This window comes from Nipponia nippon, unplaced genomic scaffold (assembly GCF_047370975.1).
Source record: "Nipponia nippon isolate SJK-2023a ecotype South Korea unplaced genomic scaffold, ASM4737097v1 scaffold_4, whole genome shotgun sequence".
Lineage (NCBI taxonomy): Eukaryota > Metazoa > Chordata > Aves > Pelecaniformes > Threskiornithidae > Nipponia > Nipponia nippon.
In genome coordinates, this window is record NW_028262358.1 from 50,608,524 (window position 1) to 50,635,488 (window position 26,965).

At 37.7% G+C, this 26,965-nt stretch overlaps 1 protein-coding gene across 2 annotated transcripts in view; it reads right to left on the minus strand.

Moving 5' to 3' along the window:
- Positions 1 to 2,357: 2,357 nt before the first annotated feature.
- Positions 2,358 to 26,965, minus strand: part of PACRG (parkin coregulated) — a 259,421-nt gene continuing 234,813 nt past the window's right edge. Inside the window, exon 6 of one of the 2 annotated variants that reach the window (XM_087777117.1) lies at positions 2,358 to 3,417. In XM_087777117.1, coding sequence (XP_087633243.1) covers positions 3,257 to 3,417 — 161 coding nt within the window. In that variant the 3' untranslated portion in view covers positions 2,358 to 3,256. The remainder of the gene's footprint in view (positions 3,418 to 26,965) is intronic. The other variant, XM_087777116.1, reaches the window with a different exon arrangement.

The following is a 26,965-nucleotide window of genomic DNA, read 5'->3' on the forward strand; positions in this document are numbered from 1 at the left end:
CAGAGTGCCTTTTAATTGATTACAATTAGAAGCTGTTGATTAGCTTGCCCCTAGTGTCAGTGACCACAATTATATGATCTGGTGAAAAGAGAGGCAGTTACTATTTTTTAACCTCAATTCCATTTTTTGAGCATAGTAAAATAGCTAAGCAGTATATTGAATGACATAGTATTACTCATATGCTTAAGCACCTGGGTCCTTGATCTTGTGTGTTATAAAGTGCTCTGAGCTGTGCTGTAATTGCCTATAAATATGCTGCTGATCATGCTTAAGGGGACACTGTCAAGGTTGTCAGGCCTACAGTTTGACTTAGTAAAATGGCATCTTAAAATAGTTTTATTCTCAGTGTTCCTAAATTACCAACCAGTGTTTTTTATCATGCTTCTTTGTATCAGTCGAGCTCCTAGGATTAATAGGGTTATGGGAGAATGTTCACTTTTAAAGCAATGGCCCAGTCATAGAAATAGTATGATAGAGGCTAATGTTCCCATCCTGAACATGCAAGTAAATGCACTTCGCTGTAAAACCTATTTTTCCCGATGTGAATGGGCATAACCTCTATTGACCTTATGGTTTGCAATAAGGTCACCCCTTGTTGAAGCAACATCTTGTGAAAGAAATCTTCAAGAAAGAGCACAGCGCTGAAGGGATCAGGTCTGGGCAAGTCTGCAGCTGCACAAAGTACCAATTTTCCGTGGTGTCTCTTTGTCAGTCAGTAGTCTTGTCCTAGTTGAGCTAAAGGGGAGGGGATGCAAAAAGAGTGAGTCAGGGAATAGAGTTACAAAGCTGGTGAGGAGCCTGCAACTTCATCTCATCCTCAGCAGCACTGCCGGGATGCAGAGGGGTGATGGGATGGGGAAATCCCAAGGATGAGAGCCCTTTCCTCTCTGTCCCTTCTGCGAGCAGTTCTGTGGCTGGAGCCCAGCGGCGGGGGAACTGAAGCCAGCTATTGAGGAGTTTTTTGATCTCAGGCAAAGAGCAGTACTGGGCTTTCTCTTAAGGACAGAATACAAATAGCTAAAGAGTGAAAGGTGGCCTGGGATTATTCCTTCTATGAAGGGCCTGATTTGTTTCTGAGCTGAATAACTCAGCTCCCCCTGAGCAGCAGTCCTCCAGCACACTTTGTACTCACAGGAAACCTGCAGTGCCACAGTAACCAAATCCATAGGTGCCAGTAAATGAAAAAGTATGGCTCACTGGTGTCAGGGACAATGCAGGACAGGAGTCTGCTGAGGGGAAACAGAGGGAGATGCTGTAAGTGAAGGCTGAGCTGATAGTGCCAGGGTGGCTGTGTAGAACGGCATTTTTGGAAGAGGACATGTGGCCTTAGCACCCCCTGCGGTATCCTGCTAAACTCTGTGCTGCAAGGTTTGAAGATGAAGTCTTGAGTTTCCCAAAACATGGGCCTACAGCCAGGCTTCACCTTCCTTTCTGACTGGGAGGTGAAAGACTTACAGATACCCTCGATGTGAGGCAGCGTATTGGATGCACTCCTCCATCACAGGTGTGTGTTAGTCACAGGGTAGACACTGCCTGAAGTCTAGGGACTTGAGGGAAGCCCTGGCAATGCGTAAAAGAAAACTCAGAAAGAACCAAAAAACAAATAGAAAAGAAAGGTCTCTGGAGCCTGGGAAAAAGCCACACCTGCAGCAGCCATGCCTAAACCGGGGACTGGTGAGCACTCATGGCCGCTGGCATCACTTGATGCTGCAGTTCCTCAAAGAGGCAGAAGAGTAAAAATCTTCCTCTTAACTTTTTTTTTTCAATTACAGGAAAGAGAAGAAAGTATAAGAAAAAAAAATCCTCAGGCTGAAGATCCCACAGCACAGAAAAAGGCAAGTCTAATGTCAGTCCAACAACAGATCCAGCTCAAAGCTTCAGCAGGTGGGCAGGTGTTCCCCACGCTCGTGGTACGCACCCAAGAGGACAGGGCAGCGTAGGGGCTGTGTCTCTCGCACAGGCAAGCCTTGTAGGGTGTGAATATGGATGTGGCTAAGCACTTGGAAAAAATCTCATGGGTCTGACACTGAAGAGTGCATTTCGAGCTCTAACAGTTACAGAGAAACACTTGCAAGTACAACTTGCATATATTTTAAGAGCTTCCAGAAACCAGAATAAAAGCAAAATGAGCCCAAAGTCTGTACTTTTAAAAATCTTGTGCTTTTTAGACAAAGTGCATACCTCCTGATTTGTTTTGAGCTGACTCGATATTTTTAAATAGTTGTCCTTGAGAATTGTAAAACTTGTTTTATTTTTTGTAGGTTTATTCCATAGAAATGCTTAAAAAGCAATAAAGTCAATCTCAATAGCATTGCTTAAATCCATGATTATATCAGTTCCATGTTGTGGGTATGCAAGGAGAAACGGAGTAGGAAATTCTAAGGGATTACTGTAACAATAGTTACATTGTTTGTACACATGTATACCATAATAACAAAAAAGCAACAGCAACCTTGCAGTTACAAAAAAATACCCAGTGCCCTTTAAAAATATACGTGTATATTCTGTGTTTACCTAGATTAACAGTGTCATTAGGGACTGATACACTATGTACACTCCATCTGCCATCTGATGTATTGAAGTTCTGCCTGGGCTTTTTTTCTTCAAAACTGTGGTTGTGCCTGGTATTCGCCAAGAGGAACCCAAGTTCCATGAAAAGGTAAACACCTGGAAGCCGAGATCAGGAGTGTGTAAGAAACATGAATTAATTTTATGACAGTGCTTCATAATGGACCATATAAATTTTCCCACTGTAATTGGTATATACATTCAACAGTTTTATTGTATGTCAGTGCACATTATTCGGCACAGCTGCTAGAGAGGCATTGCTGAACTGGTGTTTCTCTTCCATGACAAACACCTATTAAGCAGTCAGCATAAACTCTTCTTGTTACAGCCTCTGACATCACCCTCAGGGCAAGCGGACACAGAACAGCAACTGCTGAATTGCGTATGAAAATTATAGTTTTATTGTCTATACAAGTGAAGGTTTAACTCCGATTCCTGCTCGAGTCAGCTCTGTTATAAAGGAGCGATTCTTTCAGGGAACAAACAAGCACAGTACACCATTGTAATCAAAGGAACAGGCACTATTTATGTATTGGAAAGCCTTGTTCACAATAGTGCTAACACTCTAATGCCCCAGAAGCCACTATTTTAGCAGCTGTAGAGAAAAAAAGCATGACTAACAAGATGCCATACAGAGTCAGATACAGTTTTTTTAGAACACAAATGGAATCATCCCATTTGATACAACTCAGTTTAATATGCACGACTGATAAGTAGGGATCATGTATTTAATGTTTATATAAGCAGTTTCTCCACCGCAGCGTTCAAAGGCTTCCAGTGTCTCTTGAATCAGATCTCCAATATTCTCACGCTTCTGCTGGCTGTAGTCTATCCCATCACCTGAATTAACTGGTTAATAAAACAAAAAAAACCCAAGAATTATATTAAATTTACTGTTATGCTTTGAAACAATGACATAGGAAATTTCAATTGCTGGTCAGTCACTGTGCCTCTTTTAGAAACCTTGCTCTGTGACAGGAAACAGAGCTGAATTTGAAAAAAGGATGGTTTGGGTATCTCTTTAAGGCTTTGCTCAGGCTCCGACTTCGTATGCCTTCAGAATTTGTTTATGTACGCATTACTTCAGTATCTAAGCAAAAATCCTAGTAAAAATAAAGAAAACACATTCTTTTATAAGATAAAGATGGACTCTCTCTTACGCAGTTAATCTCTTAAGACTATTACTTCTTTATTTCTAACATTGCTTATTTAGGACAAAATTCTACTGCCAGATGCATAAATGCTTATCTACAAAATGTGAATTAAGTTAGACTTGTTATGGTTTGAAATCTTAAATAGGTATTGTTTTGAGATTGTTCCATGTTAGACATCATATTCACATGCTTATGTTGTTTCGGATAGAGGGGATGTCATGTGGCCTAAAAGAGATATTTGGAGTATAACATGGCACTCATTCAATTTCTGCTCCCTGAAAAATGTGTAAAATTAAGTCAATGTCAAAGGGACAAATTGTTGCAGCTCCCAGATGCAGTAACATTTACTGCTGCTTTCTCTAACATGGACTAGCAAGGGTGACACACATTCAAATACACAAAGCATAATTCTTCAAAAAAATCTGTGTGAACAACTGTGGCAACAGAAAATACAAGAATAAGAAATGACTTCACCTGCAATGATGCTGAGAAATTTAAAGGAAGAAAATAGATTTCATTTTGTTTTAAAACAATATTCTGAAAACTATCTTAATATAGGTATATTCCAAGACAAATACAAAAAATAATTTGGTAGGAACATAATGTACCCAGATCAGGTGTGGTGTAGTGGCCAGGTGAAGCGGCTGTCACACTGCTGTAGGGTAGTCCACATACAATCAGTCAGTGGTTTCACTTTGGGCAGTGGTGGTAATGCGCCCATGTCATACATTTAACACCTCAAATAATGCTGCTTGCTTATTGACACTGTCAGCAAAGGACACATTTGTCAAGACAACGCAGCCAATTTCTTGGGTAGTGCCTGCCTTTCACATTAGAAACATGGCACACACAAGGGCAAGGGTAGATTTTGCTCCAACTGGTGCCTCCACATCCCCAGGCCGATGGGGTGTAGATATACAACTGCACCCATCTTCACATCCTCTCCTGCATCTAAGCCCAAGGATCTGGATTTAAAGTTTGTGACTTTGTTACTAGTAAAAACTGAAGAACCATGCTCGTGAAGAAAGAGCTGGTGAACACGGGTAAAAATCATCCTTTTGCTGAATTTTCCTGTAAACTATCTGATTGCACTCCAAGTTAATTATGTGTATATCAGTTTTTCAGACTCCTTACACACATTTGTTTCACTTTGCTTTTTGTAAAATGTTTACACAAATACAGATGTGACATACAAGGACTGGGCTTCTGTGTGGATGGAAAGGCAGTAATTTTTTTGTGATGATTACTCTTAAGCATATGAATACTTCTCTGTATATTAACTATTTATTTCACTGACATGAGAAGCCAGGGTTGTGACATCAAAATTTACTACAATGAATTTACTGTAATGTTAGAAATAACAGATTATGAGAGTGCATAGAAAACACCAAGGGCTATTAAATAAAAGGATTGGCTTATACAAAATTCTAATGCAAAAAGAAAAGCACATCACAGTTGAGTGCAATTTAGACTAAACATGGTTTGCTCTTGCAGAAAACAACTGAGATCGACTGTGCCTCATCACCTGTGTTGCACATGCACTGCCAGCAGTCCCCAGAACACCTGGAGGTATTTTTGATTTTACCGGTTTGAGCAAAGGAAACCCTGAACCTTGACCTAAGTTTTGGCAAATATGTAAAGGAATTACTGACTTTCCAACCCTTTGTCTATTATCTGCAATTTTAAGCCTACACACATGCTCTGCTAATGAGCTTACACAGCTTTCATCGTTCTTTCAAAGAAGTAGTAAAAAAATCAGCTCTCTGGAAGTAATGGTGATACATTGCTAAGTAAGTTTGGAGGAGGCCAACAAGACACCGTGATAACGCTGGTAGCAGAGGTATTTTCCAGAATCCCATGCTACAATCTTTATTATAGAGCATAGTCTGTACAATAAATGATGCCTTAGATGCTTAATTAAAAGGTGCCTAAGAGAATGAAGCAATGATAAAGAAAATAGTCTGCAAGGGAAGACTGAATGTGTGATGTGCAGACCGTCATTACAATTTTTTTTTTCCTACAGACCATCTGTGCTATATGAAGGTTTGTATCCTCAAGACAGTCATAACTCACATTAATGTCATGACACAAGCTACAACCAACAATACCAGAAAGGTTATGTCAGCATCGAGGTCACCTGGTAAGTACTAAAATAGCTATCCTATGCAGTTATAGGAATTAACAAATCTTTCAGACAAAAAAGATAATCATTAACCCAACAGGACAACATCCACTAAATGGATGAGTCAGAATTATCTGCTCAATGCACCTAAGGGTAAGTATCTAGTCATAATAATAATGATGATTAGTTCGAAAAAAATAGCTACTGAAGTATAGCGGTCTCAGCATGCCCTTCTCTGGTTTGACTATTTCCGAGTTAGCTTGCATGAGAAGCCAACTTTGTCAGCCACAAAAATGTTGCATATGTAAAGTGTGAACATGGATCTGATTCAAGCTCTTTATGAAGTTGTCCTTTGTGAGGGAGAATAAATCAACATGAAAATGCTAGGAAGCACATTTGTCATATCTTTGTCCCAAAGTGAAATGTCTGGCAAATTCAGCATGCATCAAGAACTCTTTTCAGAGCCAATGTTATTGCTGTGTTCAGAAGAAACACATTGAAGGAATACTAACAGATCTAGAGGATTACAACCAGGAAAAGATCTCGTTTTCCCTTCCTGGATCAAAAAGTTAGTTCCCAGTCTCCTAAATCATGCACCAAGGGTTTTATGGTCCTTAAAGTGAAGTGAAAGGCTTTGCACCTGTCAAGACCTGCGCTAGCTGATGAAATCACCCAGCACGCCAAGCCCAGGAGTGGCACTCCCTGCCCTGCCATCAGCGCTGCCGATGCCAGCTGCTGTAGCCGAGGAAACCCTGCTTGGACCCTCAGGGACTGAATTCAGCGTTTGGCAGCAAACAGAGGAGGATTTGAATTTGGTTTTAAAACATGATTTGTGTTTGAGTCTAGACATGCTTCTATTCATGATTCAGGATATTAAGGAAATTCTAGTGTTATTTGTATTCCATCTCATTTCTTTCTAAAATTTCACTAGGGTAATGATACAAATATAAAATTTTATTGCATTAAAGAAGGACAAGCAAGTTTCTCTCAATGCATTAAGAGCTTGATATGGCAGTTTTGAAGTCCTGGAGTGGACGAGAAAGGTAAACCAACCCTTAAAGCTCAGTCAGATCTATTCTTATCTCTGGACATCTGTTAACATCTGAAAGTGTCCAAGACATTCTTTCAATTTATTAGATTTCACTTCAAGGCAGGCCAGATCTTGAAAAGAGGTTTTTTTAATCCCCCAAATATGTCAAAGTACCTCTCTGTATGTATCTCGCAGATACCAGCGCTCACTCCTGGTGGTGGCTATTCCCAAGGTTCTGCTTCACAGAAAGCACAAATTAAAACTGGAGTTTTCATACACCTGTTGTTGTAGGGATGTCATAGATCTTGGGATATTAGAATTTCCCCGAATGTTAAATATCTGAGGAATGCTTAGTGTTGGAGGACAGAATAATACTTAAAAGAGATTTCTGAAGAGACTCTGAAGGAAGCCCCATGTCCCCAGCTTAAGCAATGCTTTTAATCAAATTGTAACTCAAAGGCCATTCCTTTATTCTTTATTGATGAACTTCTAAGTGCACATGTACACACACATATATTTCAACTTGTTGTCTTGGAACAAGTGAGTCCTAGCAGAAATTTTTTAACTACTACTAGTTAACAACAGAGAGCTCTTGTATAACGGTTTTGGGTTTTTTTTTGTACACAAATCAATAAAACTGCTTGGAAAGATTGGCATCATTCATCCCTTTTTGAATCTTGAGAAACAGAGATACTGAAAGGTAAAGTGACTTGCTCCAAGTCATGGAAAAGATCGGTCACAAATCATGTTTTTTGTCTTTTTATTGTAGATGATGAAAGTACTATTTATGGTAAAATATAACTATGGTAATGTGCTGGTTTTGGCTGGGATAGAGTTAATTTTCTTCACAGTAGCTAGTATGGGGCTATGTTTTGGATTTGTGCTGGAAAGAGTTGATAATACAGGGGTGTTTTTGTTACTGCTGAGCAGTGCTGACACAGAGTCAAGGCCTTTTCTGCTTCTCACCCCACCCCACCAGCGAGGAGGCTGGGGGTGCACAAGAAGTTGGGAGGGGACACAGCTGGGACAGCTGACCCCAACTGACCAAAGGGATATTCCACACCGTATGATGTCATGCTCAGCAATAAAAAGCTGAGGGAAAAAGGGGGAAGGGGACATTTGGAGTTATGGTGTTTGTTTTCCCAAGTAACCGTTATGTATGATGGAGCCCTGCTTTCTTGGAGATGGCTGAACACCTGCCTGCCCATGGGAAGCAGGGAATTAATTCCTTGTTTTGCTTTGCTCGCGTGTGCGGCTTTTGCTTTACCTATTAAGCTGTCTTTATCTCAACCCATGAGTTTTCTCACTTTTATATTTCTGATTCTCTCCCCCACCCCACTGAGGGGGAGTGAGCGAGCGGCTGGGTGGTGCTTAGTTGCTGGCTGGGGTTAAACCACAACAGGTAAAAATCATTTTGAAGCTGCTCAGTTCATCCTAGTCAAACCAACAGGTATACTCAGCAATTAAAATGATTACAGTAATCCAACATGCTAACCACTTAACTGAATAAGATTTTTACTTCAAAAAAACAATAGTGATGGGATTGTAAAGTGTAGATATATTTCTCAGTACGGAATTGTATTTCTACAGAAAAGCCTGTCACAGAACAATATGCAGTTAAGCAGTACAAACTAGAATTAAAATATTTTGTGGAAAACTTCAGGACTTTTTTCCTTCTAGGAGTCAGCATCAATACCAAGAAATAAATGGAAGCTGATTTCAGCTATAGATTGACATGCATCTATGTCAGGGTTCACATCGCATAAGTTCACTGCTCAGGTACAGTTCAGAGCTTAATTAATTTTTCAAAGTCCTCTTGTTAGGATTAGTTTAATTGTCATAAACGATGTTGGCTTTCTGACCAGAGTGGAAAATGAAAGAGCCTGGTGAGTCAGTGCAGCGGGAGGGAGGAGGGCTCCATTGCACCGCTCCTCTCACTGTGACTCAGAACTGTGCTTTGAAATTGACAGCTCCAGGAAGGATGGGGGAGCTGGAGTCTCCGTGTTCATTTAATTGAAAGTCCATGAAAAGTCACAGAATAAAACTCTAAATCCCTCCTGCCTGCTAAGAAACAGAGGGACATTGCTGGCTCATTTCACTCAGGTGAAGGAAGAGCTACCAGGAGGTTATGACTTCTGGTCGTTACTAACCCAGACAGAAAACCCCGTGTTCCATTCCTGAAGGCTCAGAGCAACGTGAACAGCAGTTTTAAATGTTTCTTAGGACACATCTAGATTATGTGCACACAGAAGTGCAAACTGGCCTCACGCAGGCTGGTCCCAAAGCTAGAGCGTTGGAAAGAAGAGCTCATAAAGTAATGTATGTTGGAAGGAACCTCTGGAGCCATCTGGTCCAAATGCCCTGCTCAAAGTCAGCTCCATTTTCAGAGTTAGGTCAGGTTGCTCAGGGTGAAATATCTGCAGTTGCTCAGCACAGAGTAATGCCAGAACAAGGAATGGTGCAGAGATCCCCTTGAGCTGGCAGAGCTTTTCACCAGCCATTTCAAATGTGATGAAGGGAAGTGCTGCTCCTTAAATATGCAAACTTATTCGGTAAAGGAGGATTTGCTGAAGTTACCGACTTCATAGGGATAATTGTTATCTGTTTTGATACAAAACAAACCTAAACTTTTGGCATAGTAACAGGTTCTAACCTGCGTATATAACGTTGCTTTTGGAAGCTTAATCATAAGAAGAAATAGGCTTAATCATACTGAAGAAAGACGCACAGATTTGGCTGAAAAATTAATAAAATTTCATTAACATCCTGACTTGAAACTATGAGAACATAATTTTAAGAAAAAATTAACATGTATCTTTCAAAGCACTTTAAACCATTAAAGCTGAAAGTACTAATGTGCCTTAAGGAGGCCAAATCTTTGAATATGCACAGACCTGTTTTTTGACACTATCAACACTTAGAGTTCCCTGTCTCTTGCTTTACTTGGCTCTTCCTTCTATTTTTCATCACTACTGCTGAGTGTTTATCACTTTACAATGCTACAGTACTGCAGAGATTGCAGAAGAGTGTTTCAATCCAAGAAGAAAGAATATATGCTTGGAATTTAAAAAGAACACTAATATAGAGACATTTCTGTTCATCATAGGTCTTAGGAAAAAAAATATACTTTCGATATAAATCAGCTTGGTATTACTTATTTAAATAAGATACTTCCAAGATTTTCTTAATTCTCATAGAAGGTATTTTGCTTTAGCATAAAATATAGATTCTTTCTATAGTTATCTTCCATATCTAGCTAGCTTTACGTTATTTCATAAATTAGCATTTATTTTAAAATGTAAGTGCTGTTACTATAAATACTATTCAGAAAGTCAACAATTCAGTAAGTGGAGGAAGTGCTCTGATTGGAAAGGAAACATTTGACTGACTTATGCTCTTTTACCAATGATATAAGCCTACTAGAGATAGCTGTAACTACTTGTAAATTGCTGCAGTATAAAAAAACCACCAAAAGCAACAAACCAAAAAACCCAACTGAAAATGAGCCAAGACAGCAGCTGTTATCACAGTTTTCCATTTCCAGGAAATGTTAGCAACATCAGATTTCTAAGCCCAGACTTTTTTTTTTTTAATAGAAGTACAAAAATGAAAAAGAAATCACAGATTTTGTAACAAATTATATTAGCAACCATATTTGACCAATGAGGTAAAAAATAAGAGAATATTATTGTGGGTTTTTTTCCTCTATAAGTACTTAAACTTCTTCTATGAATTTAGACTTTGAAATTTGCCTATGTTTGTGCTACTGATCAATATCAAACAAAGTAACATTAAATAATCTTAGATAAACAGCGTGTTCAACAGGGGAACAGAAACTGGAGGCTGAGATCTCTGTGGCCTTGGTACACTGTTTACCATTGCAAAATAGTACCTTAGGTCACCAATCATGCTTAAAGTGCAACGAGAGTTGCACCACTTATGTGAATCTGATGTTCTTCCAGTTGTTTTGGATGTATATAAGCTAGTACAAAGTCAATTCTGTTTTTTATCTGGAAATCATGTTTGTGTGTGCAAAATTTGCATAGCTTTGCTGGACTGATGTGAAATACATTTGTTCTTCACATTAATTTCTCATCCAAATACAGCATAATGAATGCAAAAGGAATTAAAACCATGGAAAAACAAATCTTTGTATGTTTGTAGAATAAACATAATTTACTTTTTAATGTAAGTCAAAGTGACAAAGCTGAAAGTCCCAAAATGCTTTAAAGATTGCTGATTTCAGTATGAAACATAATCGTACAACAGCTGATTTTTAACATTGAGTTTATTCTTACTTAAACTCAAGATGCTTGACAATCCATCCTCTTTCCCCATTGGAAGATTTTTATTAATGTAACCAAAATGCTTTTGAGGGAAAGCCCTAGGTTTTTCTTTACAAGTAAAAAGCTCAGTAATTCATTACTTTGTGTTAATAACTTTTGATGTGTTTGTACACCTGTCACATACTAATGGAATTTGTTGTGTCTAAATTGACTGTTATAAAACATTACCATTTGAGAACCCTATTTGGGATAGCTTGCCCATCAAAAATTTCATTGACAACTAAATGACTTCAATGACTGCTTTCATAACTTTGTGACAGACAGGCAAGCCCTTTATTGTCATTGGAATGAAACCATATGAAAAATAGGTCAATATATTAACAATTTCCCATCAAAATTATGGAAGCACATTGTTAGATATGCCTATAAGTTGCCGGATATGCCTGAAGTTTCCAGTTTTCCAGTTTTTCTGTTCCCTAATTAAGTAAAATAAGCAAGAACCCAAAGTCAGCTGAGGGTGTTTTAGCAGTGATTTGAGAAGGGACAAGGAGATGAAAGCTATGAATGACTGTGTGGATTTGCCAAGATTTCTTTCATTGCTGTGGGACAAGGACAGAATTTATGCAGTTTAATGGGCAGCTAGCACTGAAACTGGAATGTACTATTTTATCCTCAAGCCAGACAGAAAGGAACACCCCGCTCTCCCAGATATCTGTACTATAAGGGTCAGGATATCTCCTTCTGGTGTCTCTTTAAATTTTTGTAATATATATTTTTTTAAAGTAAATTGAGTAATCTCATTACTGTTTATTTCTGAGTTTTTCCAGTTGGATCAATACATATGGTAGATAAAAAAAAAATTACCTTCTCAAGATATGAATTTTCATTCTTTTTATGAAGAACAGGAGGACATAAAAATTAATACTTAACAAAAGCTAGTTAATAGCTATTCATTTTGCATTAAGAAAAGCGTACATTTGAATTTATAACAGCTTTTCAAGCAAACAGAAAAAAGCCAATTTTTATACAACTAAAATATAATGTGTAGTCTTTACTTACAAGAATGTAAAGCAGATAAAAAAGAAAGAAAATTGTGTCCCCTAGGTGTGGTGTTTCTGCAGATTCACAGCTTTTGAATTGTGAAAGTTGAAGCCTTTTGAAAGCAATATAGGAACTGCACATACACCACATGCAGACTGATTCTTTATTTTTTTTTTTAAAGCTTTAGGAATCTCTCACAAACCTGTCTCTTATTTATCTTTTTCAACATTTTCCCTGCACTGTGCGAAGAAAGATTAGTAAATAAGAACTATTTCATTAGTGACTCACCCTTCTTCTTGTCTAAATTACACCTGTACCTTTTGTTGCTTGACCTGTTATTCAAAAGGGTCCCAAGTATGAAGAAAGCAAGAGGTCCAGCAGGACCCAGCCCAACGTGCTGAATGCCTGAGATCTTCTCACATCAAAGTTAGTTTCATAAGGAAAGCTGAAATGCCTTGGGAATCATAGAATCATTTAGGTTGGAAAAGGCCCTTAAGATCAAGTCCAACCGTTAACCTTGCATTGCCAAGTCCACCACTGAACCATGTCCCAAAGCACCACATCTACACATCTTTTAAATACCTCCAGGGATGGGGACTCAACCACTTTCCCAGGCAGCCTGTTTCAGTGCTTGACCACCCTTTCGGTGAAGAAATTTTTCCTAATATCCAATCTAAACTTCCCCTGGCGCAGCTTGAGGCCGTTTCGTCTCATCCTATTGCTTGTTACTGGGAAGAAGAGACCAACCCCCACCTCGCTACAACCTCCTTTCAGGTAGTTGTAGAGAGCAATAAGGTCTCCCCTCAGCCTCCTCTTCTCCAAACTAAACAACCCCAGTTCCCTCAGCCGCTCCTCATAAGATTTGTGCTCTAGACCCTTCACCAGCTTCAGTGCCCTTCTTTGGACATGCTCCAGCACCTCAGTGTCCTTATTGAAGTGAGGGGCCCAAAACTGAACCCAGTACTTGAGGTGTGGCCTCACCAGTGCCCAGTACAGGGGGACTATCACCTCCCTGGTCCTGCTGGTCACACTGTTCCTGATACAAGCCAGGATTCTATTGGCCTTCTTGGCCACCTGGGTACACTGCCAGCTCATCTGCAGCCGGCTGTCGACCAACACCCCCAGGTGTTTCCACCAGGCAGCTCTCCAGCCACTGCTCCCCCAGCCTGTAGCGTTGCATGGGGTTGTTGTGACCCAAGTGCAGGACCCGGCACTGAGCCTTGTTGAACCTCATAGAATTGGCCTCAGCCCATTGATCCAGCCTGTCCACATCCCTCTGTAGGGCCTTCCTACCTTCCAGTTGGTCAACATTCTCATGCAACTTGGTGTCATCTGCAAATTTACTGAGGGTGCACTCTATCCCCTTGTCCAGATCATTGATAAAGATATTAAACAGACCAGGCCCCAACATGAAGCCCTGGGGAACACCACTTGTGACTGGCCACCAACTGGATTTAACTCCATTCACCACAACTCTTTGGACCCAGCCATCCATCCAGTTTTTTACCTGGCAAAGATTACGCCCATCCGACCCATGAGCAGTCAGTTTCTCTAGGAGAATGCTGTGGGAAACAGTGTCAAAGGCTTTACTAAAGCCTAGGCAGACAACATCCACAGCCTTTCCCTCATCCACTAAGTGGGTCACCTTGTCATAGAAGGAGATCAGGTTAGTCAAGCAGGACTTGCCTTTCATAAATCCATGCTGCCAGGGCCTGATCACCTGGTTGTCTTGTACGTGCGCATGATGGCACTCAAGATGATCTGCTCCATAACCTTCCCCAGCACCGAGGTCAGACTGACAGGTCTGTAGTTCTCTAGATCCTCCTTCCAGCCCTTCTTGTAGATGGGGGAAATAAAGTTATGCGCAAAAAAGACAATATCTCAAGTTATAGAAACTTACTCTTCTTGTATATCTTGTCAGTGTTCTGAAATGATGCTTGAAGAGACTACATGTTCGTACGCCAAGAAGGCACTCCTGTATTCTGTGGCACACAGTTTAGTGAGGACATACTACCACTAGCATGAGACTACAGCTGAACAAAAAGAAAGTACAGCAGATGGTCATCCCAAGCACTTAATCGTTGCATCTTTTTGTGTCACTTTAAATTATTAAGTAGTAAGCTGAAGAAAGAGCGATTTGAGGAATGGATATATGAGAACTCTCCAGTATAGATTACTGAGTTCTTCAAATGTTGTTCTGACCTAAGCAAGTTTTTAAAATGTTAGCTTCCTTTGGAGAACCCTTTAGCACTTTTTACTGATATTAAATTAACTGAGAAACCATATATTTCTCTGAACATGTATTTCTCCTGAGATAAATCATTGAAAGGGAGGTTGGTTGGTGGCATGTTGTGAAACTGCATAAACCGTCTGAATGGTTACTAAAAGTCAACCATCTCAGGTACGACTGCTTATTTGTCTAGCTTACCATCAAGACTGCAGGGACTCAAATAGTGGAGCATGCTGATACTGTGAGCTCCTGAATTGTCTGCTATTTTCATTTGTCTAAGAAGAACCACTTTGCTGAATTTGAAAAAAAAACAGAAAGAAACTGAACTGCAATGGCAGTTAACAGTAGCTATGCTATTGATAATATCAGTGGGTATGTACAAAGACAGAAGATATTTACACATGCTTTTCCAGTAACCCGACCCAGTACTTAGACCACCTACTGAGATTTAGTAGACTGACATACTCTTGCAATACACAGCAAAACCTTTTGTTTTGCCACTTATGCAACTTTTATAAGATTGCTTCCTTTACTATCCAATATAAAGTCATTATTAACTATGCCACTATAGGTATCATAGACTCTACACTGTGTTTTTTAAAATGTGCTCCTTTTTCACAAAGGGATTGCGGTGTTAAGTCATTAAAGCACATGCATTTTAGAGATGCCTAAATACAATTGTTCGTAACAAAGAAGTAATCGCACACAACAGGCGTGTATAAAAACAAGAGGATAGGAAATGGTTAGCAGTTTTTTTGAGATAAAACTATTATTCATATATATTACAATATTTTAAGAGAAAGTTATTTTTAATATACAAAAATATATATTTATTTTATTCCGCTTTATTACTTTTGTTCATTATTTTAAGTAAATGGTGTTGTTCCAGTAAAAATTGATAACGCAGAATATTTTTTCCCATTCCAGATAGTATTTTTCTGAAAAAATAAAGAGCAATCATAGGTCCTAGCTATAGGAGAAAGAATTAAGGATATATTTTTCTGATTTACAGTGTCCATGATACAATTTTACTCTTGGCATGTATAAGTACAAGAAAAAAAATTGCTGCTATTTCTTACATTGCTTACACCTGAAGCATTGAAATCATCCATAAGCACATAATCTCTTACGGCTCTACTTGTTTTTACACGTTTACTGAAAAAGACCTTTAAACTTATCTATTCTGGGATTGTGCGTAGAAGTAAAAATGGCTTTTCTGTGTGCAAACAGGATACATGACATGCTCAGCAGGGTAAATTGGACCCCGGTTAACACTAATAATACTTTTAATCTGTACAAGTGCCCTCACGTAGAAAATTTCAAACTGCTAACAATGCAGCACTTCTAGTTCAGTTTGTAATACTTTTCTTAATACCCTTTCACTTCATTACAAAAGCAGTGAACCTGAACAATAAAGCTTGAAAGAGAATCTTTGCTTCTCAGGTGAATTTGTATTTGCTTGTCCTAAACTGCTGCAAATATCATGTATCTATAGGCTGATGGCAGTGTACTAGTTAGTTACAGTAAGTTCATCTCCCTTGCAGGGGTCACTTGAGTGTTTGCTATCCTGATATGTTGCTGTGCAAGAGCCTTGAGGCACAGGATTAGAAATTTTGTAATTTGTTATTCTCCAGCCAATCCTGGCAAATATGACCACTTATATTCTCCAACATGTAGCTAAAGCATGCTACACTTCGTAATTGCAATCTTAATTTTTTATTCATCATTCACTCATCTTCCAGCCCTTCCAGCCCTGGTGCTTGACAAGCCTACAACTGTTCAGCTTCAGAATGAAAACAGCTCATATACACACACACACACACACGCATGTCAGGACAGGGAGGAAGAGACAAGAAAAGACATAAGTGATATGGCTGAATTCTCTTGGTCAACTCAGGCTAGCCTAGAGGTTTAGAACTAACAGCAAAGAAAACAGTTCAACAGCACGGCAGAGCACAATGTGTTTGAATATTTGTAAGTTTGCATTTTCATGTATTATAATGAAGAACAAAAGCAAAAAGCTGTCAAGAAAATTCTTCCCTGGCAACTTAAATATGCTTTCTCACACTTGGATGATCTGAGAATACACGTACACGTTATAACTAGCTTTACATTAATAACAATGAATTGGCCATTCCTATGAAGGAAAGTCATGAGGGATTTTTTTAGATAAATTTGGGACACATTGAAAAGATAACCTGGAAGACAAGATGACTAATATCTAAGTGGGACATATTCAAGAATAATATTCTCTTGCAGTTTTCCTGGAATGCTTATTGCTCAGTGGATAGGGTCAGCCTCGAGAGGAAAGGAAGAAGTAACACCTCACAAAATTCCTCTATTGCCCCTCTCCAGCAGGCCACAGATGGCTCTTTCACCTCCTGTGCTGTTTAATGCTAATGGCTGCAGTGAGTTTACAGGTCTTTGATCCAACCCTGCAGCTGCAGTGCTGAATGGAAGCACTACCTCAAGAGTAACAGAAAACTCTGCTTCAGAAAAACATCACTGAGCATTTTTGGACAACAGCAGCTAGTGCAGAATGATGACTTTTGAAGGAAACTATGGGATGTTATTTCAAGGGAAAAGAATAACATATACCAGCCTCCATAAATTCATGTGAGCAAAATTCTTGATGAGTCACCAAGAAATTTCATTACTGAATGGTGATATCTGGAAAGCTCTTCCTGAATCACTTGTCCTAGCACAGCCAAAGTTTATTGTGCGCTTGACTGATAAGTAAAATAGACAATTCTTGTCCCAGGAACAAGAATGTGAACATGGGAGGAGTAGAAGACAAAGAAAAACAAAGGCTGAAAGTGGAGGAAGGGAAGCCAAGGACATTCATTTGGCTAGTTAATTTTCTTAAGTATGCCCCATAAAGGTTCTAATTTATATGAATATATGCATTATGGATCAGCATAGTTATTCCATAGTGTAATTTAAAGTATCCCACTGGATGCCGGTCAACATGTTATATCTGAGCCTGTTGAGTTTCCACTGTCATTTCGTAGCAAAACAGTGAAAAGGTAGATAGGCTTATCTGCACGTCTGTAGCTAGGACCCAATATCTTTGCCTTACAGTTCTGAGTAAGAATCTCACCTACTTAGAAGTTTACTTTGGGAAGTGATTAGAAGGGAATGCCAACCTTATTAATGTAAGTATAGGGCTTCTACAGGAATGTGTGCTATCAGCTTAAGTATTGGCTTTTTAAGATGGAGGAGGTGAACTGAAGCTGTTACTACTCCATGAGAGGAGAGGTACCAACAGCCTCCCAGTGCTTGAGACCTCTCCTCTTCTATTGTCTTCCTTCCTTTTAATCATATGAATAAACATTAGAGTCATCCAGAGATCTCTTGCTGGTTTGGTTATATCCTCATTTTAGAGAGGCATAAGCTTCCCTCTCTACTTAATATCAAAAAATGCTGAAGAGTCAATAAGTCATTTTAGGCATGCTTGTTATAAGATCTAGTGCCTCAGCCATCTGCCTCAACAGCTCCTGAAACTGCTGATAGTTTTCTGGCAGAGATTATAACCACTGTCACTGAATCCTCAGAAGTCATGGAAGAAGTCAAGCTAATATCAGTTTATTTACATATCCTCACCATTCTAATATATCCATACCTAGCAGCTCAGATTGGCTTAAACAGGGGTTACGGTTCTAGCTCTGTAGGGGAAATGGTACAATAAGATAAGAACTTGGTTTTATAGGAGAGGAACAATAATAGCACTCACAATTTTCAGCTAACAGACTGACATAACTTCACACATCCATGGAAGACAACTGTGAAAACAGACAGGCAGAATTAGAGACACAAGGCAAGAGACCACATCATGGAATAAATCTCTTACAGTTGGAATGGAAATTTCAGACCAAGTTAGGAATTGCAACACTTAATATCTGTCACATGGGCTCTGCAGGAGAATTGGTAGGGCTGCACTAGACTCACCTCATGGCATAAAGTAGGAGTTGCATTCACAAGAACAGCATCCAAGTGAGTGAAAGGCTGATCAGTGAGTCTCACAGAGGTAGCCAGTGGGGAACAGCAAGCAGAACAGTGTCTAAAATCTTGCTTTTCCCTGAGACTCAAATGTTTGCATCCACCCTGGAGCTACAGCCCAGAAGTTTTCCTGAGGGTAGATATCTATTGCCATTCCTTCTGGGTGAGACTGAATGATTTCTTTAAAAGCAAGTTGTGCCACAAGACAGTAATGATACCTGTTTCCCATGGATGTGTGCTGGTTTTGTTCTACACCTCTTTACAATAGTAATTTGTTTCCCACAAGTTCTACCAGCTAAAAGATAGTATAAGCTAAGGCCTGTTCTGACACCTTGTATGTGTTGTACCCTACCAACATTTCTCTCACCATGGGCATGAATTTGGATCTCTCCCCTCTACCCAGATGCTTATTTTTCCAGAAACTCTGCTCCTTTTCCAGTTTGATTGCATTTGGACAATGAGTTTAAAAGGTATGGGAGTTGAGGGGGAGGAAAGACTTGCAGAACAGAATAACCTTGTGACCCATTAAGCCTTGTATTCTTAGGAAGGCAGGCAAAAAAAGATCAGCAAGTGCAGCAATGGTTGCCTTAGTTTTTATTGTTTGAAAACCTAGTGGTGAAGCACCCTCCCAGGAAGCTAGAAACTCGTCCAGCCTATGTGGTTTCAAATCTACATCTTTCATGATCAGGGAGATTCCACCTAATTATCAAATTAGTTACTCATGGAGAGAGGCTCTTTTGACCCCTATGCTTATGATTTGGCAAGGAAGAAGCTGTAAGACAGACCTTTTGTTAGACTATGAACTTGTGCCAATGTTTTCAGAGAGACCCAAAATTTAGCACCTGAATCCAATTTTCGGCAGTTAACTGAGTGGGCCGATCCTGAGCCCTTACCAGTTCCCAAATGAAGGCTGCAGTGAATCAGAACATCTGTACAGGAGGGTAGATATTTAAATGCCTATATACAGATTTACATGAATACATCTACAGTGCCAAGTTTTAAGTGTTTTGAGTTGAACTAACTTCCTAACAGATGGTTATTCTGCATCTATCTTCATTTATTTATGCTTGTTTATGTTTTTACAGATGTAATAACTGATCTAAAAGTGAGACAAGCTTATTCTTTGTCTTTTTATTTATTTATATTGCAATAACAGTTAAAGATATTATTGTAGTGCATAATCTATAGAAATTACATAAAGATGGTCTTTCTATGTTGTACTTGCAAGAGATCCTTCCAAATATTCAAGAAAAACTGGCAAGACCATGAGGCAAAGTGAACATATATTAGATGTTAGCATCACCTGTAACATTGTAAGCTTAAGCAAGATATTATAAAAAAAAAGAACCCAAAAAATTCTGAAAAAAAAAGAAAAAAAAAATCTGAAAAAAATAAAGGGAGATAAAGAAAATATTTAAGGATGTGTATAAGAAGCTTCAGAAGATGGAATTCAACAAAATTCATGCACAATTTCTCAATAAGGTAAATATCACGCTACATAAAATGCAGCTCTTGGCATCATAAGTAGTTATAGGTCTGATTCAGGAAACTGTCATACAAGCGTGTAAGTGATTGCAAAATCAGGACTAAAGTGTGTTTATTTATATCGAAGCATTTCCTAACAAAAGAAGAAAGCAAGCATGTACAAAGTATTAAGAAATGAAGGGCCTAATACTGCTTTCAGCTATATTCATGCTTCATCATGTAAATCAATGAGTTTCAGAAGACTAAATGAGAGAGAGAGTTAGCTTTTCTCTTCCCACTACAGTGATTAATTAGCTTATTTTCAATACAAAAAGTACTAGCTATGTTGTTATCTCATAACTTTTTTCACAGTACCAAAAGTACAAGAAAATAACAGCTATCCATTACCCCTCTAACAGGAAAAGGCGCATGTGACCATGAAACACTGTAAGACTTTGGTAAGACACGTCATGAGAAAGAAAATTTCTCAGCTTTGAAGATGTATTTATTTATATGTAAGTTGTAATATACAGGGAAAGCAAAGTTTGCTGTAATCATTTTCTTACATTACTGTGACATGCATTTTTAATGCACGGCTTTAACTAGAACCATCTGAAGAAGATTCAGAAGATCATTACAGTTGCCAACATTTATTATACACCTTTATGTGCACTGTAACACCACTGCTTTTGTATTGAGAAATCAGATCTGGAAGGAAAGACAAGGAAATTTTCCCACTGAATGATAAAGATGGTTTATTACCATAAGCCAAATAAATTTTTCAGGAAACATAAACTCAAAAAATTATTGATGTAGAAGAGTTTTTATCGCATCAGCTGCAGAACTCCACTGGGGAAAACAGAAAGGAGAAGCCCTTAGGCCACATTTTGTGTGACCTAATTCTTTCAAGGGTATGTTTCTGCAAATTTTTAGGAAGTGACAACGCAAATGAACAACAGTTCCCACCATGATGTTTTCATGGAATCTGCATAACCTCCAAACAGCAGACTTTGCACTAACACTACAGTACATAGTTTTGCTGTAGAGTTTAATTAGTTTTGGATGTAAATGAGCAGAAAAACAATTATCACACACCCAGCAGAAGAAACAGTTATGCTTCTGTAAATTTCTGGTATTCTACTGCTGTGATTGTCAATTTAAAGTTTCAGTCTATATGCTGCTGCCAGTTAATGATTAGTCTTCTACGTTTTGGTGAAATTGCACTGCAGTCAAGGGAAATGAAGTAAAAAGATGAGGGAAAAATGAAACTAATATTGTTAAAGTCTGATTAGAGCAGCAGGGCCAGTGCTGGACTTGGCTGTGATGAGGTTGTCTTTCTATTAAATTCAATACACAGTGAGAGCAAGATCATATGCTATGATTTGATTTTCATGGGTGAAGTGTTAATAGGAGTGTGGATTAACTTTTTCCTCCTGTTGTGAAATTGTTTTTATATTAATGTAAAGCAGAATACAATCATTCTTCTCTCTGAGAATATATTTCTAAAATATGCCCATTTACTTTCAGAAGGATTAGCGCCATGCAGTTTATTTTGAAGGGCATCACATTCTTTTGACAAAGAAAAAATTCATTCTTTTGACTTCGGCATCATCAGCAATACCCACCAGAACTTCATTTTAAGTTTCCTATGTCAGACAACCATTTCTTACTTATATGGTTTTAATTCATGATGGTTTGTTTCTAAATAAGTATTTGCAGCAAGTGAATGTGCTTTCATGTAGCAGCTTAAGTTTTTCATTTAACAGCTTAAGACCACGTTTTAGTTATAGTTGTTAAAAACATGATAATTAAAAAATAACGCTTTAAGAATGTAATTGGATTTTGTCTAAAAAAAAAAAAAATTATGCATTCCCTGATATTAAACTCTGTATTTCTCCACCAGAACATCTAGGTATCAATATTTCACCCCTCCTCCAAAAGTATTAATGGGCATTTGCAACAGCTTTACTAGCCATATATTCCGAAATGCTTCTGGGTTCATGACACATGAGCTTGGTACAATAAGTGTTGATAATAAAACCTGAGTGCCCATAAATATATATTGTGGAGAAATATTATGTATGAAGCTCTTCATCCCTCCACCTACAATTATTTAATACAGAAAGATCCAAAACATATATAATTTAGTTAAGGCAGAGTAGCATTTTAAATTAAAAAGGTCAGATGCATGTAATACATATTTTTCACTTTAAATTGTGCACAAAGTTTATTTATAGACCTTTGAAGTTGATGGGAAACTTGAGTGTTTATTCAGCTGGAACTTTAAGTATTTCATATATAATGCATATGTTCCCTGAAATAGTTTAAATTGACTACTACAAACAAATAGTGGGATGTTGTACGCACATCTCAAATATTCCATAAAGCAGACTAAAAATGTAATATGGACATCAATTCCTTAATGCTTCATAGGGCCTATTCAATAGTAAAAGACATCAATAGAATTTTGTATTTGATTTTCTAAGAGAACTATAATCCCCCCATTCCTTAATTAGCCTATGAATACAAGAAAAATCTAAGAAACGCATATAACATCTATATGATTTTTTTTTCCTTTTAATTCTGCTGTTCTGAGGACCTTCTAAAAAATTCTTTTGATAAACATCCTTAATATAAACACCTATATTGGCAGGAATATTTTAATTGGGGAATAACTGTGAGAGTCCATAATTTCTGATGTCAATAGTTCCATCATGCTGTTTATTTATCTCTAATGTGTGGAACGTTTTCAGCTTTCACTTTTCCCAGTGTCTCACAGGAATCAGCTCTTAGGATAGAGCGCTTGTACAAAATCAGATTCCATCAAGCCAGAAAATGACGTGAGAAGAAGAGAATATTCTGTTAAATTTTGCTAAAGCTATCACTTTCCAACCTATCACTTTATACTGAAGGATTCTCAAGCTAACTAGACCATCAAAGCAGACCATTTGGATCACTTGGCATTCAGTCGTAGAATGACTGGATAGTTCAAAATTTTGAAAAAGGCCTTTTTCCACTTGAGACTGACTGTAAAGCTGTGCCCTAGCCTGCTGTATTATGATTAGGCCCCGACTTTTTAATTGAAAACTGCCTGGATGAATTACTGAAATTTATATTGCTTCAATATAAGTACAACAAACTGATTATTGGTATCCTTTAAAATTACCAGGCCAAAGATGTGGTGTCCATCCTAGATTTAAAAGTCCTGTAAGAAATGTTTTTCCCACGTATTGCAGAGTGTATTTCTCTGTGAGGAGACTGTCACCCTCAGTTGCTCTCTTTTGTATTAATAACGAATCTATCAATCTGAAAAACAAAGCTCATGGGAGCAGAATATAGGCTAATTCAATAAACAGAACAAAAGATTTTAGGTTCCCTGTCAGAGGATATTAGATTGACCACAATTCTCTCAGCTTTCAAAACCAAGCTGAAAACTCACTTCAAATTCGTATCCTCATAGTCATTATACAAAGCAGCTAAGAAGAAGAAAACAGGACATGGGTCAAGGTAGAAAAGGTGAGGTTAAGAGTAAATGAGATTGCTGAGGATTGTGAGTCTAATTAGTTTTTGGAAAATACTCAAATCCTATGATAGGTAACATTAAAAAAATCTTATTTATGTGAGAAAGTGAGAAACACTTTACCCTGGAAAAGTATCTAATGTTGGGAAATGTTGGTTTAATAGTAAATAAGATAGGAGTGGGGGTTTTTTAATTTACAATTAAATAATCACATTAAGTAATAAATATTTTGTGGCTGTTACCATAATCACAATTGATTGCTTAGTTGCAATGGTTTCTAAAAAGGAAAATGGTTTAAATTAAGGAAATGTGCTATTTAAAATTCATGTATATAGAACTTTGTATTTGTAATAAGATATGGATTATAACTGTGTAATTGACTGACATTCAATTAAAAAGCTTGGAATTAAGTAAAGATGGCTGTGTATTGAACTGTTGCATTTTAGTGCACTTCTGTTGGCAAATCAACAGATTGCTCTTGAACTGTATCGTCAAGGGTGTGGAACTGTACGTTTAAGAGCAGAGTCTGTAATCGACATGCTTATCTGTCCCTCAGAGCTGCTATCTTGAGTGATGCACGTTTTATTTCCATCTTTTGAACCAAACGGAATCTTTGAAAATGTTAGGACAAACTTTTAGATTATTTTTTCATAAAGTTAAACTGCAACTAGCATAAGATAACTTCTTTGGAGCGAAAAGCATTTATATGAGCTGAAGATCAGGCCAATTCTATTTAATTAAAAAAAAGGAAGAGTTTTTCCCAAAGATTAATTAATTTATTATTTTCTCAAACCACAACAAAATCATGTTAAAAGCACCTAGTAAAATATACTTGGAATGTTTGGAATTATAATATAGACCCTAAAGAATAATTTATGAAGTGGCATTAAAAGTCCAATATTCACTCAAGGTTTATTGACCTAGCAGGAAAGAAGTGTTATTTGAATCTTAAAATTACTGGCACATAGTATTCAGTTTGGTTTCAGGAAGAATAATAGGAGTAACAGAGTGAGGGAGAGAACGGGCTTTTTAGACCTCTAGATCCTGACCTCAACAAGTAGTGTGGGACAGAGCCCACCATTTGATTTTACAAGCTTTCAGTGCTGGAGATATTGTTCCCTGGAGCTGTTTCATTTATAATATTGCCATTAGACCTGATTCACCACAGCCCATGTGAACAAGGAAGTGGCAAGACCATGGTCTTTAGGGGTGTCTACAAATAATAAAAAGATTAATCCACTTTTGTTTAGGAAGATGAAGTAAATGACTAAGGAAGAGGTGTTTCCTAGTCCTACTATCTAAGGTCAAATTCACTTCAGGAATATATGCATGTCTTCTATTGTAATTAATGGAGGTGCAAATAGGTCTACAAACAGAATCTAAATTAAGGCATCTACCATTTTAAACAACGATAACATTAGTATAATGTATGTAATGCTAAATACCTAGTAAATTGACCTTGGTGGAGTTTACAAATTTGGATCTAAATACAAAATGTAGCTATTTGAACGTAAAATCACCATTTGTACTCCAGCTATATGTTGTGGTCATCCTTTTGCATGATTTTAGCAGCATTTGTTAGCTATATATTATTTAGTAAAGTATACCACTAATTTTTGTCTTATTTTTCAGAGAAATATTTTCTTACAAGTAACAAACAAGAAAAAAGCATTCAAAATTATTCTACTGTACACAAAATGTTATCAACTGCAGCATTTATTTCAAATGTTCCTGAAGAATTGGATGGTTGAGTTTGTTTTTTTTTTTAGTTTGGTACCCATCATTGCTTCATGTTGAACAATTAAAATGGTTAAATACATTGTCTCTCTGTGAATGAAGAAATGAAAAGTACACTGTCAGCATGTTTGTTAGATGTAATTGAATTTAGCATGTATGCTAGAAATGAAATCTCATTTCTTTTTCTAAATTTGTAGATCATAGGTCGCATTAAGTAGAGCCTAACTGCCACACAATGTTTGGATTTTGTACCATTACATCTCAATAACTTCTACTTCTGTTTTCGTCATTATAGCATACCTTCCAATGTTTTGAAGATGTTTTTCTGATTAATGCTACCTTTTTAACATACTCTTTCATAACTTCCATATTCTGAATCCTATAATTGATTGGAATATGGATTTGAACAAATAAAATATACATCTTTTGTTGGCCCTACGCAACTGACCAAATACAAACATAGAAAAGATGAAACCCAAAACATAAACCCAGGTATAAAAGGCCCTGAGCATCAGTGAACATTGGCTGCCTACCTCACTTCTAAAATGGGTTCCAGTAAAACCCTGAATCCATCTGGTACTCTTTCTGATAAATACACTGACTAGCATTCAAGCGCATCCCTTATAAATAGGACCCCATAATAATATTTCTTTTCTCCTCTCTTTCAGATGTATAGTTAGTATAATTTAATATTTACGTCAGCTGTTCTTTACTTTATGGCTTGCTAGCTATGGTAGCAAGTTCCCATTTATGTCTCAACTAGCAGGTACGTAAGTTTTTCAGTGAGCTACAGTACCTTGGAAATACAGTTTGAAATATGTTTTCAAATGACAAACAGTAATTAACGTATAAGAAAAGTGGGCATGGCTACAGTACATGGTGTCAGTAATTTAGAAAATTTTTTGGCTTTACTGTTTAGAAGCTGGTAAGTTGGGCTATAGATCTTGATACACATATTAACTTTTGCAGTCCTTAGTAATATTAATACCAGGCTTTTACCTATATATAATGCTTCTAGGATTGTTGGCAATAGCATAAAAATAAACAAGGTGCAGAAAAAAAACCTTCAAACAAGAAGCCAAATAAGGCACAGGATCTTCTCTAAAATCAGCCAGCCCAAGAAAAAAATAATCTTTAAGTATTTTTCTCTTTCCACGCAAGCTCTGGAGGTTAATAAAACATATAAAATTGAGTCAGTAGCAAGATTGCTCAACTAACCCTGAAGTTTTCCAAAAGACATAAGAAAAGATCATCTAAGCTTATTCTGCAACCACAGTCACCCACATGATGAAATCAGTGGCCTGTACAATAAGTTAAATCAGCTTCTGGATGAAGGGAGAGCATGTTTCAACAATGTTATCAGGTAACTTTTAGACTTAAATTGGTATGAAGACAAAGATAAGAGACAAAATATAGGTAGCATGGTGAGTTGACACACTAACTGGCTTTTCACCCCAACAAATGAAGTCAAAGTCAAAGTATAAATGAAATGTGTTTTCTGGTGTCATTCTTGTCCATTCATTCAGTGTAGAAAATCACCATGTAATTTTCTCTGATTAATTGTGATTGGCAGCTGTATTCAAATAGCCTGGAACTGTACTAGAAGCTGTGTAAAATGAGAAAGCTACAACATCCATGGAGAAAGGTAAGCTTGCATGATACTTCTACATCTGTCTCCTTTCCATGGCAAACTGTTTTATTCTTCCAAGAACTAAAATCACACACGAAGCAAGAAATGTAAGTTACAAACAGTCCCTCCTTCCCCCCCCCCAAATAACAGTAAAATGAAAGAGTAGAAAGAGGATTGGAAGGAA